At 48.4% G+C, this 18,473-nt stretch overlaps 1 protein-coding gene and 1 long non-coding RNA gene across 2 annotated transcripts in view; one reads left to right on the top strand and one right to left on the bottom strand.

Annotated features, from left to right (window-relative positions):
* LOC137538755 (uncharacterized) overlaps nt 1-18,473 on the bottom strand; it is a 353,414-nt gene that overhangs the window by 37,139 nt on the left and 297,802 nt on the right. The gene's annotated exons all lie outside the window — the stretch shown is intronic.
* URI1 (URI1 prefoldin like chaperone) overlaps nt 1-18,473 on the top strand; it is a 178,994-nt gene that overhangs the window by 147,580 nt on the left and 12,941 nt on the right. The window contains exons 7-8 of the mRNA XM_068261065.1: nt 11,847-12,015; nt 13,832-14,066. Of these exons, the coding sequence (XP_068117166.1) occupies nt 11,847-12,015; nt 13,832-14,066 (404 nt within the window). The remainder of the gene's footprint in view (nt 1-11,846; nt 12,016-13,831; nt 14,067-18,473) is intronic.

Raw genomic sequence — 18,473 nt, 5'->3', positions numbered from 1 at the left:
AGTAGCCGCATGCACCCAGATAATAGAATCAAGTCGTCGCATGCACCCAGATAATAGAAGCAAGTAGCCACATGCACCCAGATAATAGAAGCAAGTAGCCGCATGCACCCAGATAATAGAATCAAGTAGCCACATGCACCCAGATAATAGAAGCAAGTAGCCGCATGCACCCAGATAATAGAAGCAAGTAGCCGCAGGCATCCAGATAATAGAATCAAGTAGCCACATGCACCCAGATAATAGAATCAAGTAGCAACATGCACCCAGATAATAGAATCAAGTAGCCACATGCACCCAGATAATAGAATCAAGTAGCCACATGCACCCAGATAATAGAATCAAGTAGCAACATGCACCCAGATAATAGAATCAAGTAGCCGCATGCACCCAGATAATAGAATTAAGTAGCCGAATGCACCCAGATAATAGAATCAAGTAGCCGCATGCATCCAGATAATAGAATCAAGTAGCCGCATGCATCCAGATAATAGAATCAAGTAGCCACATGCACCCAGATAATAAAATCAAGTAGCCGCATGCACCCAGATAATAGAATTAAGTAGCCGAATGCACCCAGATAATAGAATCAAGTAGCCGCATGCATCCAGATAATAGAATCAAGTAGCCGCATGCATCCAGATAATAGAATCAAGTAGCCGCATGCACCCAGATAATAAAATCAAGTAGCCGCATGCACCCAGATAATAGAAGCAAGTAGCCGCATGCACCCAGATAATAGAAGCAAGTAGCCGCATGCATCCAGATAATAGAATCAAGTAGCCGCATGCACCCAGATAATAGAAGCAAGTAGCCGCATGCACCCAGATAATAGAAGCAAGTAGCCGCATGCATCCAGATAATAGAATCAAGTAGCCGCATGCACCCAGATAATAGAATCAAGTAGCCGCATGCATCCAGATAATAGAAGCAAGTAGCCGCATGCATCCAGATAATAGAATCAAGTAGCCGCATGCACCCAGATAATAGAAGCAAGTAGCCGCATGCACCCAGATAATAGAATCAAGTAGCCACATGCACCCAGATAATAGAATCAAGTAGCCGAATGCACCCAGATAATAGAATCAAGTCGTCGCATGCACCCAGATAATAGAATCAAGTAGCCGCATGCACCCAGATAATAGGATCAAGTAGCCACATGCACCCAGATAATAGAATCAAGTAGCCGCATGCACCCAGTTAATAGGATCAAGTAGCCGCATGCACCCAGATAATAGAATCAAGCCCGCATGCATCCAGATAATAGAATCAAGTAGCCACATGCACCCAGATAATAGAATCAAGTAGCCACATGCACCGAGATAATAGAATCAAGTAGCCACATGCACCCAGATAATAGAAGCAAGTAGTCACATGCATCCAGATAATAGAATCAAGTAGCCGCATGCACCCAGATAATAGAATCAAGTAGCCACATGCACCCTGATAATAGAATCAAGTAGCCGCATGCACCCAGATAATAGAATCAAGTAGCCACATGCACCCAGATAATAGAAGCAAGTAGCCGCATACACCCAGATAATAGAAGCAAGTAGCCGTATGCACCCAGATAATAGAATCAAGTAGCCGCATGCACCCAGATAATAGAATCAAGTAGCCGCATGCACCCAGATAATAGAATCAAGTAGCCGCATGCACCCAGATAATAGAATCAAGTAGCCGCATGCACCCAGATAATAGAATCAAGTAGCCGCATGCACCCAGATAATAGAATCAAGTAGCCACATGCACCCAGATAATAGAATCAAGTCGCCACATGCACCCAGATAATAGAATCAAGTAGCCACATGCACCCAGATAATAGAATCAAGTAGCCACATGCACCCAGATAATAGAAGCAAGTAGCCACATGCACCCAGATAATAGAATCAAGTCGCCACATGCACCCAGATAATAGAATCAAGTAGCCACATGCACCCAGATAATAGAAGCAAGTAGCCACATGCACCCTGATAATAGAATCAAGTAACCACATGCACCCAGATAATAGAATCAAGTAGCAACATGCACCCAGATAATAGAATCAAGTAGCCACAGGCATCCAGATAATAGAATCAAGTAGCCGCATGCACCCAGTTAATAGGATCAAGTAGCCACATGCACCCAGATAATAGAATCAAGTAGCCGCATGCACCCAGTTAATAGGATCAAGTAGCCGCATGCACCCTGATAATAGAATCAAGTAACCACATGCACCCAGATAATAGAATCAAGTAGCAACATGCACCCAGATAATAGAATCAAGTAGCCACAGGCATCCAGATAATAGAATCAAGTAGCCGCATGCACCCAGATAATAGAATCAAGTAGCCGCATGCACCCAGTTAATAGGATCAAGTAGCCACATGCACCCAGATAATAGAATCAAGTAGCCGCATGCACCCAGTTAATAGGATCAAGTAGCCGCATGCACCCAGTTAATAGGATCAAGTAGCCGCATGCACCCAGATAATAGAATCAAGCCCGCATGCATCCAGATAATAGAATCAAGTAGCCACATGCACCCAGATAATAGAATCAAGTAGCCACATGCACCCAGATAATAGCATCAAGTAGCCACATGCACCCAGATAATAGAATCAAGTAGCCACATGCACCCAGATAATAGAATCAAGTAGCCACATGCACCCAGATAATAGAATCAAGTAGCCACATGCACCCAGATAATAGAATCAAGTAGCCGCATGCACCCAGATAATAGAAGCAAGTCGTCGCATGCACCCAGATAATAGAATCAAGTAGCCACATGCACCCAGATAATAGAATCAAGTAGCCACATGCACCCAGATAATAGAATCAAGTAGCCACATGCACCCAGATAATAGAATCAAGTAGCCGCATGCACCCAGATAATAGAATCAAGTAGCCGCATGCACCCAGTTAATAGGATCAAGTAGCCGCATGCACCCAGATAATAGAATCAAGCCCGCATGCATCCAGATAATAGAATCAAGTAGCCACATGCACCCAGATAATAGAATCAAGTAGCCACATGCACCCAGATAATAGAATCAAGTAGCCACATGCACCCAGATAATAGAATCAAGTAGCCACATGCACCCAGATAATAGAATCAAGTAGCCACATGCACCCAGATAATAGAATCAAGTAGCCACATGCACCCAGATAATAGAATCAAGTAGCCACATGCACCCAGATAATAGAATCAAGTAGCCACATGCACCCAGATAATAGAATCAAGTAGCCACATGCACCCAGATAATAGAAGCAAGTAGCCACATGCACCCAGATAATAGAATCAAGTCGCCACATGCACCCAGATAATAGAATCAAGTAGCCACATGCACCCAGATAATAGAAGCAAGTAGCCACATGCACCCTGATAATAGAATCAAGTAACCACATGCACCCAGATAATAGAATCAAGTAGCAACATGCACCCAGATAATAGAATCAAGTAGCCACAGGCATCCAGATAATAGAATCAAGTAGCCGCATGCACCCAGTTAATAGGATCAAGTAGCCACATGCACCCAGATAATAGAATCAAGTAGCCGCATGCACCCAGTTAATAGGATCAAGTAGCCGCATGCACCCTGATAATAGAATCAAGTAACCACATGCACCCAGATAATAGAATCAAGTAGCAACATGCACCCAGATAATAGAATCAAGTAGCCACAGGCATCCAGATAATAGAATCAAGTAGCCGCATGCACCCAGATAATAGAATCAAGTAGCCGCATGCACCCAGTTAATAGGATCAAGTAGCCACATGCACCCAGATAATAGAATCAAGTAGCCGCATGCACCCAGTTAATAGGATCAAGTAGCCGCATGCACCCAGTTAATAGGATCAAGTAGCCGCATGCACCCAGATAATAGAATCAAGCCCGCATGCATCCAGATAATAGAATCAAGTAGCCACATGCACCCAGATAATAGAATCAAGTAGCCACATGCACCCAGATAATAGCATCAAGTAGCCACATGCACCCAGATAATAGAATCAAGTAGCCACATGCACCCAGATAATAGAATCAAGTAGCCACATGCACCCAGATAATAGAATCAAGTAGCCACATGCACCCAGATAATAGAATCAAGTAGCCGCATGCACCCAGATAATAGAAGCAAGTCGTCGCATGCATCCAGATAATAGAATCAAGTAGCCACATGCACCCAGATAATAGAATCAAGTAGCCACATGCACCCAGATAATAGAATCAAGTAGCCACATGCACCCAGATAATAGAATCAAGTAGCCACATGCACCCAGATAATAGAATCAAGTAGCCGCATGCACCCAGATAATAGAATCAAGTAGCCGCATGCACCCAGTTAATAGGATCAAGTAGCCGCATGCACCCAGATAATAGAATCAAGCCCGCATGCATCCAGATAATAGAATCAAGTAGCCACATGCACCCAGATAATAGAATCAAGTAGCCACATGCACCCAGATAATAGAATCAAGTAGCCACATGCACCCAGATAATAGAATCAAGTAGCCACATGCACCCAGATAATAGAATCAAGTAGCCACATGCACCCAGATAATAGAAGCAAGTAGCCACATGCACCCAGATAATAGAAGCAAGTAGTCACATGCATCCAGATAATAGAATCAAGTAGCCGCATGCACCCAGATAAATTAGTCAGCTGCTTCAAGAATTAAATACCCAGATGCTTCACAATAAAATTAGTAGGCAAGTGTTCCTTATATATAGGTTGTAAGGGGCCTCCGGTTTTGGTAGTAAAGTATCCCAGTATAGTTAGTAAGGTGTTCCCCCATATAGGTAATAAGGTGCCCTGGTGTAGGTAAAAAGGTTCCCACAGTATTAGGTGGAAAGGTTCCCCCAGTATAGGTGGAAAGGTTCCCCCAGTATAGGTTCCCCCAGTATGTGTCCCTAGTAAAGGGGGAAAAATTCCCCTACTATAGGTAGATAATTGCCCCCAGTATAGGTGGAAAGGTTCCCCCAGTATAGGTGAATAGGTGTCCCCAGTATAGGTTCCCCAGTATAGGTGGTTAGGTGTCCCTAGTATAGGTGGATAGGTGTCCCCAGTATAGGTGGATAGGTTTTCCCAGTATAGGTGGCTAGGTTTTCCCAGTATAGGTGGCTAGGTGTTCCCAGTATAGGTGGCTAGGTGTTCTTAGTATAGGTGGATAGGTGTCTCCAGTATAGGTGGATAGGTTTCGCCAGTATAGGTGGAAAGGTGCCTGCAGTAAAAGTAAGTCAGCTGCGAAGCCTGACAAGTGCGTGTCTCCCACACATGCTGTTTGCCTGCCGCCGTTCTGACCTCATCAGTGCAGCGACGGTCAGACCTCTAGATCAGCGGGACCCAAAGCTGCGCACATCTACCACACAAATGGCTTCAAATGCAGAAAGGGACATGTGACGTTACTTCGGCATATGAAACCCGGCGTTACTGTGTGCTGCTCGGGTCCCGCTGATCTTGAGGTCTGAATGGGGACAAAGGGAGGGAGGTCGGGCTGAGGAGAGTGGAGCCGGTGCCATGTGTTTGAAGTGAAAGTGATTTATTTGCTGGTACAGGCATAGTGCCCATGGGCCTGTACACCTGCAAATACGTCTCTGCCCCTCCCATTCCATGTGCCGCCCTCCTCCCATGCTGTGTGCTGTCCCCTCTTTCATGTGCAGCCCCCGCTCATTCTGTGTGCCGTCCCCTCTTCCATGTGCAGCCGCCGCCCATTCTGTGTGCCGTCCCCTCTTCCATGTGCAGCCGCCGCCCATTCTGTGTGCCGTCCCCTCTTCTATGTGCAGCCCCTGCCCATTCTGTGTGCATTCCCCTCTTCCATGTGCAGCCCCCGCCCATGGTGTGTGCCGGTTCCTCTTCCATGTGCAGCCTCCGCCCATTCTGTGTGCCGTCCCCACTTCCATGTGCAGCCCATTCTGTGTGCTGTCCCCTCTTCCATGTGCAGCCAATGCCCATTCTGTGTGCCGTCCCCTCTTCCATGTGCAGCCCCCGCGCATTCTGTGTGCCGTCCCCTCTTCCATGTGCAGCCCCTGCCCATTCTGTGTGCCTTCCCCTCTTCCATGTGCAGCCCCCGCCCATTCTGTGTGCCGTCCCCTCTTCCCTGTGTAGCGTCTCTGCCATTCCCTGTGCAGCTCCCCTCCCATGCTGTGTGCCGTCCCCTATTCTATGTGCAGCCCCCGCCCATTCTGTGTGCCGTCCCATCTTCCATGTGCAGCCCCTGCCCATTCTGTGTGCCGTCCCCTTTTCCATGTGCAGCCCCCGCCCATTCTGTGTGCCGTCCCCTCTTCCATGTGCAGCCCCCGCCCATTCTGTGTGCCGTGCCCTCTTTTATGTGCAGCCCCCGCCCATTCTGTGTGCCGTCCCCTCTTCCATGTGCAGCCCCTGCCCATTCTGTGTGCCGTCCCCTCTTCCATGTGCAGCCCCTGCCCATGCTGTGTGTCATCACCTCTTCCATGTTCAGCCCTCCTCCCATGCTGTGTGCCATCCCCTCTTACATGTGCAGCCCCTGCCCATTCTGTGTGCCGTCCCCTCTTCCATGTGCAGCCCCCGCCCATTCTGTGTGCCATCCCCTCTTCTATGTGCAGCCCCTGTCCATGCTGTGTGTCATCACCTCTTCCATGTTCAGCCCTCCTCCCATGCTGTGTGCCATCCCCTCTTACATGTGCAGCCCCTGCCCATTCTGTGTGTCATCCCCTCTTCCATGTTCAGCCCTCCTCCCATGCTGTGTGCCATCCCCTCTTACATGTGCAGCCTCTGCCCATTCTGTGTGCCGTCCCCTCTTCCATGTGCAGCCCCCGCCCATTCTGTGTGCCATCCCCTCTTCCATGTGCAGCCCCTGCCAATGCTGTGTGTCATCCCCTCTTCCATGTGCAGCCCTCCTCCCATGCTGTGTGCCATCCCCTCTTACATGTGCAGCCCCTGCCCATTCTGTGTGCGGTCTCCTCTTCCCCTTAGAAGGCAGTACCCCTCTGACCTAGTAGGGGAGGGGGAGCGAGTCACATGACGCTGACATTCAGGGGTTTACAATAATTTTACATTTAACTTCGGACATATTTCTTGCACTATTGGGGAGATAAGGGGGGCTAGAATAGGTGAGAAGGGGCTATAAAATAATCAGAGCAGGCAGTTTTATCAGCAAGTCGCAGTGTTCCTTGTCTCTGGCTTCCACTTTCATTTACATGGGGTATATATATGTATGACATTTTATCAGAATACGCACTCTACATGTGTTATCAGTACCCCCCCCTCCTCCCCCTCCGCCATGCCTGGTTCTGATGTCAGCCCGCCCTGTTTACTGCATTGATCTTTCCTCTCTCTGCCATCAAGGCCGATTGTTTTATGGCTTCTTGCACACTGCAAGCGATTCCGATTCAGATTCCGCTTTTTAATCAGTTTTTACCTCCGATTCAGATTCCGATTTGCAGTGTGCAGGGAGCAAACTGCAAATCTGAATCGGAATCGGAAGTAAAAACAGATTAAAAAGCGGAATCTGAATCTGAATCGCTTGCAGTGTGCAAGAGGCCTAAGAGGGATTAAAATTCATAGCAGAGCTGAAAGAAGATTCTGTGTTGCATCTTCTATTACCAGAGCAGGATACTTGTAATGAGGGTAAAGATTTCAGATGGCAATAGACACAAACGAATTGCATAATCAGGGCAGAGAGAAAAAAAATAGCACAGCAGTAAAAATAAGAAGGGGGGGGGGGGGGGGGGGCTCTGCGTTTAAAACACTTGTGCTCTGTTCATTTCGCTGTCTCGGGGATGGTAAAGGTCTCATCACTGCTTGTAGCCATCTTCTATGCCTCCATTTATAGCAGGTCCTATTATGGCATTCTGTCTGTCTGAAGTGCATGCTAGGATTGCCTTAATGGCAAGTTATGCTTGCGTACATATTATAAGGCCTGGTGCACGCTGGATGGCATTGGACCAGTGGAGGCCTTAAAGGGACTCCGAGCTCACAATAAAAAAGAAAGTTGAACTCACCTGGGGCTTTCTCCAGCCCAGTGCTGGTCGGGAGGTCCCACGACGGCGTCCTGGCTCCTCTCCAACACCCCGATCCGGAATGGCTGACAGGCCGCAGCCCGGGCGACACTCTCCCGAGTCATCACGGCGGCCGGCGTGAAAGTACTGCGCATGCGCGCTTTAATCGCGCATGCGCAGTACTTTCACGCCGGCCGCCGTGATGATGCGAGGCGGCCGGCGTGTGACGTCATCCGCGTCATACGCGGAAGGAGCAGCCCGACACTCGGGAGAGTGTCGCCCGGGCTGCGGCCTGTCAGCCATTCCGGATCGGGGTGTTGGAGAGGAGCCAGGACGCCGTCGTGGGACCTCCCGACCAGCACTGGGCTGGAGAAAGCCCCAGGTGAGTTCAACTTTCTTTTTTATTGTGAGCTCGGAGTCCCTTTAAAAGGACCCATGCTTTTCTATGGGGTTGTTCACTCTTGTCTGTTTCATAGCCCAGCCCAGCGGTAGGGAACCTTGGCTCTCCAGCTGTGATAAAACTACAAATCCCAGCATGCATTTGTCTTTATTAATCATAACTGTGGTCGTCGGACTCCTGCAATGCATTGTGGGACTTGTAGTACCGTAAAGGGACTCCGAGCACTTCTCATGGGTATGCCTAGAGACTCTGACCAGTACTGCAAAGTACTTAACGATGCCTACCTTTCTGTAACTTATGCTCTCCTCTCATTTGATGCCTGAATCGCCGTTCTACACCAAATAGTTTTTGTTCGATTTCAGTTTAAAAATCGTTGCTGCCATCTTGGCTATGTTATAACTTCCGGGTCACCCCTGTCTTCTCTGTTAGAGAAGTGCATCACTGAATAAAGCAGGAAGAGGAAGTGACGCATGGCCATTGCAAGAGGCTCCTCCAGAGGGGTCATAGCACGACTTTGTTGGAATTGAAGACATACCCATGAGAGGTTCTCAGAGTCCCTTTAACAGCTGGGGAGCCAGGGTTCCCTACCCCTGCCCCAGCCTATCTGAGATACCTGGAGCCTGGTCACCAGTAAGGGCCCTTTCACACTAGCAATCGTAAAAGAAAATCACAAACGCTTGCCATTGAGATTTTTCATCAATTTTGTTATGCAGTTGCGCTTAAATTTCTGCAAAAAGCAATAGTGATTTACAGAAAATTGAATTGTGATAGTGGAAAATACTTTTCACGATTCCTATGTTAAAGTAGCAACCCTAGCGATCTAAAAATCACTAGCGTTATGAAATTTGAAGCAAACCGATCTCAGTGGAAAAGGGCCCTTAACCACTTCACCTTCAGGGATTCTTCCCTTTAAAGCGGAATATAACCCAGCATTTCATGTTTGCTCTAAAACATTATTTACAGCATATTGTATGCAACCAGCATTTATTTTTTACTAGACCAGCATTGGAAGGGTTACACACAGAGCTTGAAAGTTCAGTGCAGTGAAATGTGGATGCATCAGAACTTTAGCTTGTTATCTTGTGTTTACTTAAATGTATCAAGTGAGGAATGTGACACATTCTCTGACTGTGGAGAAGCAGCTCAACACAGACAGAGAGTCAAAGCATGTCTGCCTTCACTACATAATGAATAAAACCAGTTATTAACCTCCTTGCCGGTCTAAAAAATCCGGCAAGGAGGCAGCGCCGCACTTTTTTTTTTAATCATGTAGCGAGCCCAGGGCTCGCTACATGATAGCCGCTAAGCGGCGGCATCCCCCCACCCACTCCGATCGCCTTCGGCGATCAGAGTATGCAGGGAATCCCGTTGAGAACGGGATTTCCTGCAGGGCTTCCCCGGTCGCCATGGCGACCGGGCGGGATGACGTCATAGACGTCGTGACGTCAGAGGGAACTCCGATCCGCCCCTTAGCGCTGCCTGGCACTGATTGGCCAGGCTGCGCAGGGGTCTGGGGGGGGGGGCGGCTCGGCGCGGCGGGTAGCGGCGAATCGGCGGCGAGCGGCGGCGATCGCGACCTACACGCAGCTAGCAAAGTGCTAGCTGCGTGTAGGGAAAAAAAATTATGCAAATCGGCCCAGCGGGGCCTGAGATATCCTCCTGCGCAGGTTACCCCAAGCTGAGCTCGGGATAACCGGCAAGGAGGTTAATAAAATGCAAAGTCAGCTCACAAAGCAAAAACTGTACTTTTGGGAACCTATAATTTCTAAATCAATAATACTTATGCACAAATGCAAATATGATAAGCGTATGGCATATAAAAAGTAGGAAACATGTTTTTATTGAATATTATGTCTCGGGTTTAACCTCCTAGGCAGTATGGACAAGCTCAGCTCGTCCATGACCGCCGGAGGGTGCCGCTCAGGCCCCGCTGGGCCGATTTTCATAATTTATTTTTTTTTAAAACACAAGTGCTTGCTGCATGTTGGGGATGATCGCCGCCGATGTGCCGCTACCCGCCGTATAACGCCCCCCACCCCATCTCGATCATCGTCATGGCGACAGGGGAAGCCCTAAAGGACCTAAACGGGATTTCCTTATGAGGGTAAGCGCCGGCGGCGATCGTAAGGTACGGGCGGACGCTGCAGGGAGGGGGGGGGGGGGGCATCATGTAGTTGGCGCTACATGATGCCCTATCAATCTGCACTGTTCGCTGCCTCTCCCCTCTCAGTTAAAGAAGACTGAGAGGGGTGGGAGGAGGCGGAGATCAGCGCAGATTGGCACGAGTAGAGGCAGAGCTACAATGTATGGCGCCAATATTTTATTTGGAAATAAAGGTGCCTTTTTTTCAGTTTTGCGTCCGTCACTATTTAGAAGCCCATAATTTTAAAAATTAACAGTAATATATCCTCTTGACACACATATTAAAAAATGTAAGTCCCTAAGGTAACTATTTATGTATTTAAAAAAAAAATTAAACATTTTTGGGGGAGGTAAGGGGTTAATTTTAAATGTAAAAAAAAAGTCTATTAATGGAAAAAAAATGTTTGTAGATGTAATTTTACTATTTGATCACAAGATGTCCTTGTGCATAACTTTACTGTGCGTAATATTACTATGCAAACGGGAAGTAATTCATGGACGTGTAAGTACCGTATCTGTTTTTGTGAATGATGGTGCCATCTCATTGATGGCGGCAGTTATTCGCATGAGAACTTAGATCAATGAATGGGAACTGTTTCTTGAGGTATTTGCTGCACAAGTCAATCATTTACCTCACTGCTCGGTAATTCCAGCTTGCCATGCGGTAACAGCCTTAGTGAATTGACATTTCATGAAGTGCTCGGTAAAATCTGCTGTTTTCTGCATTCCCACATGCGGTAATGCTTTATGAATTGAAGTCAATGTGTTTTCATTTAAAGTGAATGGGAACCGCATTTAAAAAAATGAGACAGATACTTACCCAAGAAGCGGGAAGGCTCTGGATCCTATAGAGCCATCCCGCTCCTCTCCTGGTCCCCTCGTTCCAGTGCTGGCTCGCCCGGTAGCACTATTTGACTAATTTAGTCAAATACTGCTTTACCCGGCCGAAGGAGGCTTCTAAAGTCTTCAGGGAGCCCGAGTGCTCCTGAAGAAGGGCGGCCCTGTACTGCACCTGCGCAAGCACGCTCTCTTGCACGCTCACGCCTGTGCAGTATGGAGCCGCACATCTTTGGGAGGACACGGCCCCCGAAGACTTCCAAATACCCTTTCGGTGGGGGAATGAAATGGGGGGGGAGCCAGCACAGGATAGAGAGCACCGAGAGAGGAGACGGAAGGCTCTATACAACCCAGTGCTTTCCCTCTCCTTAGGTAAGTATTTGCTTCATTTTTTTTTTTAAATGTGGTTCCCATTCACTTTAAGATGCTGCAATATTTATTCAGTACAATTTTCAGGGCTCTGTTCTGTTTCTGGCGTGACATGTGACTGATTTCTCCTCCCCTTCCTGCAGGCAAGCATCGCACAGCCCACAAACCGCACTCAAAACCAAAGGCCCACGCCAGTTCCAGCATAGACTTCCGGGAAGCAGAGCCCACGGACAGATTCCTGGACAATGCAGAGCTGTGGGCAAGACTGGAGGAGCTGGAGAGACAGGAGGAGCAGCAGGGGGAGCTCTCAGAGTAAGGCTCCTCCCATTTCATAGCCTACCAGCACCTTACAGATGGTCAATGGCCTGCTAATATGCAAATTTATGCAGCTCGAAATCGGTATAGTCCAGTGCTGCAGCTGCTGCATTGGATTGGTCCATTTTTATGTTGCAGTCTTGAGAAAATGAGACCTAATGCATAAAGTGCTCAAAGTTGTTTTGCGATATTTCAAAAAATCGTTTGCAAACATTGTCATGGATTTGGGCCTTAACCTCCTGAGCGTTAAGCCGTTCAGGAGGTTATGCAACTTTGTGCCCCCCGCTGAATAAATGTGCTGTAATACCTGCAAAACCTTCTTCAAGCACTAGGCTAGATAGTAAATGTGTCCTGCACCCTCCCATCCCCACCACTCCCCCGTTTATACATTACCCCACCTGGATCCAGCGATTAGCGCAGCCTCCCCGACCGCTCCGGACTTCACTATGGGGAGGATCACACATGACGTTGCCGAAGTCATGCGCAAACCCGATCCTCCCCATAGAGAGACCGGAGCTGTGCAGGGACGCTGCGCGATCGCTGGATCCAGAAAGGGTAATGTATAAACGGGGGAGCAGCGGGGACGGAGGGTGCCGGACACATTTACTAGCTAGCCTAGTGCTAGCAGAAGGTTTTGCAGGTATTACAGCACATTTATTCAGCAGGGGGCACTCAGGAGGACAGATAGTGGTATGCCCGACACAGTGTTGGGCATACCGATAAGGAGGTTAATGGAAAGATGCAAGATATTTAAAAAATAAAAAACTACTTACCTGGGGGATCCTCCAGCCCCTGGCATCCGTCCTGTGCCCTCACTGCAGCTCCACATCCAGCCGGTGGCCCGGGGTCCCCTCTGATGCAGATGCCGACCTGGCGAGACCCGCTGGCAGTTGCGCTGATGTTCACTGGAGTGTTTTGCGCAGAACTACTGCACCTGTGCACTACACTCCAGGCCACATCAGCGCGACCCCGAGCGGCTCTCACCAGGTCGGCATCTGCACCAGAGGGGACCCCGGACCACCGGCTGGAGTGAGGGCACAGGATGGATGCCAGGGGCTGGCGGAACCCCCAGGTAAGTAGATTTTTGTTTAATTACCTCGGACCTTCCCTTTAAAGAAAGTCTGAAGCCATAAAACATACCTCTTTTTACTGGCCAGTTTTCTTAAGCAATAAGATCATAGCTGATACGCCCCATCTCAGTGGAAGAACAAGATATTTATACCCCCAAAATCCCGAGCCAAAATTCCATGACTTTCCAGGTCATGAATTTTGCCGCCCGGGGAGGCGGAGCTTTGCGCTGTATCTCTGCCTCTGCTCGAGTCAATCTCCACCTCTCCCTGCACCTCTCAGTGAAAGAAGACAGGGGCGGGGATCTGCGGAGATTGACACGAGTAGAGCCAGAGCTACTGCACAAAGCTCTGCCTCTACCCAGGAGCCCCAAATTTTTGCCCCGGGGATTTCGAGGGTATAAATACATCGTTCTGCCACGGGAATGTGGCATTTCAGCTATGATGTTATTGCTTGAGATAAATGGCCAGTAAACAGAGGTATTCTTTTTTGTCTTCAGACTCTCTTTAAGGAATATAGTCCCAGATCTTGTGGGGGAAAGTCATTGAGCACTTGTGGCTTCTCTTCTTTCAGAATCACAGATGCAGAACCTGTATGTAGAGCAGGCACATGTTTGTTTCATTTGTGCACAGCCAGGGAACTAGGATTCCTAAAACTGAATGGAGATGGTGGCCGCCACACTCCCTCGCAGTTCAGCCATGCTTAATAACCTTACACACAGCACTCTTTTTTGTTTGTTATTAAGGTTTACGGAAGCCCGCTTTCTGGGGAACAATCCCCGTTCTGAAGAGGACAAAGAGAACCAGAGCGCCACGTTATCTTTCACTGAAGATGCAGCCAATCCAGCGAGAGAGTCTATACTGAACAGCAGTCATGTGAACGGGTCGCTGAGAGCCGACAGTGACGACGAGGACGATCCTGCCAGCTTCTCCAACTCTGTGGCCACCATCCATTTCTCACATACGGTTGAGCCAAAAAGGGTGTGTAGTCTCCTATATGACCTTCCTGTAGTTCAAAGGGTTGCTCTGAATCTTTCTCTAAACATGGGGCATGCTGGGACTTGTGGTTCTTTGGCAGCTAAAGTCAACTCTGATCTGACCACCCCTATAGCTCCCAACTGTCCCTCTTTTGGAGGAACAGTCCTTCTTCGGGAACCAAATCCCTCCGTCCCGCTTTTTTTACCTCATATGTACATCTTTCAGGACCAATGAGCAGATCTGTGTAAATATGTCTTTTTATACTGAAAAATGTGTTAGTCTCTAAAGTTTATTTCCATCATTTAAATGTTGATGTTTCTTCTTTTCAAATGTTAAAATGATGGAAAACAAATGATGATAGAAAGGTCCAGTGTGGTTTGTATGATAAAAATACATCTTTTGATCCTGAATTCTTTGTGATATACATGACGAGGGGTGTGGCAGGAGCAGGTCCTAAAGGGGTTCTGTAGTGGTATTTAAAAACAAAAAGTGTCACTTACCTGGGGCTTCTAACGGCCCCCTGCAGATATCCTGTCCCGCGCTGTCACTCAAGAATCCTCCGTTCCCCACCGTGGGTCACCTGCCGATTATTCGTCTAACTAGACGAGTAGCACTGCGGCTGCGCGGCCATGGTCAGGTGCCTCCCCGCTCGCGTCTCCGGGAGCTTCTTGCGCTGTAAGAGAAAACTTCGTACTGCGCAGTAAGCTCCCAGAGACGCAAGCGGGAGCGAGGACGCATGCGGCCATGCAGCCGCAGTGACATTAGTATAGTTAGATGAATAATTGGAAGGTAACAGATATCTGCAGGGGGCCATAAGAAGCCCCAAGTAAGTGCCACTTTTTGTTTTTAAAAGGGTTCTGCAGAGGCTAATAAAAACAAAAAACTAACACTTACCTGTGGCTTCTATCGGCCCTCTGCAGCTGGAATGTCCCGCGCCGTCCTCCTACGATTCTCTGTTCCCCGCCGCCGGTTCGGTGTAATTATTCATCTAACTAGACGAATAGTACTCGCTCCCGCATCTGTAATCCGGTGCTTACTGCGCAGTACGAAGGTTTGTTGTACTGTGTCTGCTCAGTAAGCTCCCGATGACTCTCGCGGGGACCGAGCATGCATGCAGCTGCAGTTTAGTTAGAAGCATAATTAGACCGGGACCGACGGCGGGGAACGGAGGATCGTAGGACGGCGCGGGACATGACAGCTGCCAATAGAAGCCCCAGGTAAGTGTGTTTTTTGTTTTTAATAGCCTCCACAGAACGCCTTTAAGCCTCATCTACACACGTAGATAAGGCGGCGATCCGGCGGCTCGATTAGCCGCCGGATTGCCTCTTCCGCGTGCCCGCCTGGTCCCCGCTAGCGCCGGATTCGATTCCCCGCTCGTCCCCACCGGCGCCGCTTATCTTCCGCTCGATTCCCTGCCATTGTCCCCTCGCGGGGAGCGAGCAGGGAATCGGCGGTGGGGAGATCCGTCCTGTCGGATCTTATCAATCGAAAATGCGGCTCGATTGATAAGGAACATCGCCGTCGCAGCTACGCGTGTAGATGCGGCTTGAAAGAGAACCAGAAACGAAGCACCCTCATGTATTTTACCTTATACATCAGTGGGAACATGACCGTAAACACCTAATCTGCTCTTTGTTTCATTGTTCTCTATTTAGTCTGACTGTTATCACCTCTGATAAGAATCCCCGACTGAGCACTCAGTCTAGCTTTACTAAGGAAAGATTATAGCTGAGTCTGTCTTCTCTGGTGTCTTTTAACCACTTGAAGACCCAGCCTTTACCCCCCCCTTAAGGACCAGCGCTGGTTTTTATGATCTGTGCTGGGTGGGCTCTGCAGCCCCCAGCACAGATCAGATTGCATGTAGAGCGATCAGATCGCCCCCCTTTTTCCCCCCTATGGGGATGATGTGCAGGGGGGGTCTGATCGCTCCTGCCGGCTGGCATGTTGCGGGGGTGGGGGCATCTCAAAGCCCCCCTCCGCGGCGAAATTCCCCCCCTCCAACCTCTTCCCCATGGTGATCGGGGCTGCACAGGACGATATCCGTCCTGTGCAGCCTGTGACAGGATGTCCTCTGTCACATGGCAGCGCAGTAAGGCAGATCAGCGATCCCCGGCCAATCAGCGGCCGGGGATCGCCGATCTGCCTTACTGCGCTGCTGCGCAGCAGCGCCGTTCAATGTAAACAAAGTAGACAAACGTCTCCTGCGTTTACATTTAGTCTGCGAGCCGCGATCAGCGGCTCGCAGGCTATTCACGGAGACCCGCTCCGTGATCTAACAGGAAACCTGATTAATCAGGGAGGCACCTGGCGACGCAGATGTGCGTCGCTGGTGCTCCAGCTAGCAAGTGGTTAAAGCCCAAGCCTGCCCCCTTGTGGCTCTGCTATATTGACTCAGCTATAATCATTCCCAGCAAAGCCAGACTGAATGCTCAGTCGGCGATTCTTATTACAGCTTATAACAGACACTTTTAGCAGTGAGGATGAAACGGAGACCAGGGTAGGTGTTTTCTCTAATGTTCCCACTGATATATATGGTAAAATACATGAGGTTGCTTTGTCTCTGGTTCTCTTTAAATACCGCTACAGAACCCCTTTAAAGTGTCCCTCTTTCACATCTCAAAATGTTAGGAGGTATGCACCCCTAGTCTCCAGTGTCTCATACAGGGTGAATCATCGGGCAGCATGGAGTCAAATTTTTAAGTCTTGTTTAGTTGGTCACAATCTTGTGATCATGTGTGATTTTTGTTTGACTAATTTCATCCACTTAGTTTGTAAACCTCTTGGGGACTGCAGCGGTGGGATCTCTACTGAAGTTCCCAGTTGCAGCAGGAAGTCCTCCAATGTCAGGTGGAAGTCCTTCCCCTTTGACCCTCCAAACCTCTGTATTGGTTCATTGATGTGATGGACGGCTCCACTGACTAACCGGGAAGACTGAGAGCTCCCCTCTCTTTACGCAATGGATGGAGTGTCGTGATATTCTGGAAAGTCTGAAGAGACCAAACAAAACTCAGGAGCCCTAATGGTGTAGTATCTCAGTAACACTGAAAACAATATAATGATAAAAGTGCTACTCACAAAGGTGGGTTACTGGGGGCAACCGACCACAGGAAGCAGATGGAGATAATGAACCAGTCTCCACTCGGGGTGTCCCAGTTGACTGGGACTCGTGGCGGTCGCTTCTTCTTTAAGAGACAGTAACAGCTTCAATAGTGGTCTGTTTTTGAACCCCGCCCACAGCAGATGGGGCGGGGGGGGGGGGGGGTGAATAAGCACAATGAGAGTAAAGAAGCACTCCATGCATACTGGCTCTACATACTCTGGCACTCTTATTGGCCTGAGGAAGCTGGCTTAGACCTGTAGAACGTGTTGCCTGTGCAAAAATACAATTTTCTTTTTTTCCTATAAGGTGGTCCTTATTGCGGTAAGCCTCCTCATTTATCGTTATTACTTTTGTTTTTAACTCCTTTTGTTTTGTAAACCCCTGGGTGCTTCGTTACCCTCATGGTGTCACCGCTCTTTCGTCTCATTTACACATCGATTTGCTCCACAGAGAGCTGTTATGATCACTGTAATATCAGATTGTGTAGTCTACAGTGTTCAGGTTCTCTTCAGGGTCATTTTAAAGGGACGCCGAGCAGTGCAGAAACTATGGGAAGATGCATATCATTTTAAAGAGAGCTTTAAAATGATATCCATCTTTCCATAGTTAAATTGTATTTCTCAAAGTCAGCAGCTCCATTCAGCAGAAAAAGTCGCCCTGTGTAATACAATGTAACTATGGAAAGATGGATATCGTTTTAAAGCTCTCTTTCTCCTCTTTCTGGCGACACCTAAACCGCAGCCCCACACGATCGAAATCGCGGCCGTGGCAATTTCAATCGCGAAAATAGCGAAAACTAAAAGGCGTAGGGCGGCGGTTTATATATCATTAGAAAGAGGAGAAAGAGAGCTTCAAAATGATATGCATCTTTCCATAGTTTCTGCACTGCTCGGTGTCCCTTTAAAGCGGACCTGAACTCAGAACTTCCTTTTTTCTCTTAGGGCCTGAGCCCACTAACGCAGTTGTATCCGCTTTTCAGCAACACATCAATGTTAGAGATGCTGAAAAGCGGACACAACTGTGCACAGCTGCGTTAGTGGGCTCAGGCCCTAAAAGATACACAACTGCATAATAACCTTTACAGAAAAACATTTATTTGTTGCAGCTGATTGAAATCCTGCATTTTATCTGCAGTGTGTCTACTTTCTGCTTTCACGGTAGCAGACATAGGGTTATCATCCTGTGATTACAAATTAGCTGCTCTTCTGTGGCAAAAGAGATTCTTGAGATGACACAGCTGGGTGATCAAATTACAGTTGTGATTAGTCACGGATTGGGAGGGGGGGATTAGACAGGCTAAACTCTCTAAA

This window comes from Hyperolius riggenbachi, chromosome 11 (assembly GCF_040937935.1).
Source record: "Hyperolius riggenbachi isolate aHypRig1 chromosome 11, aHypRig1.pri, whole genome shotgun sequence".
NCBI lineage: Eukaryota > Metazoa > Chordata > Amphibia > Anura > Hyperoliidae > Hyperolius > Hyperolius riggenbachi.
Note: the sequence above shows the minus strand (reverse complement) of the source record. Positions and strands in the feature narration are given on the sequence as shown.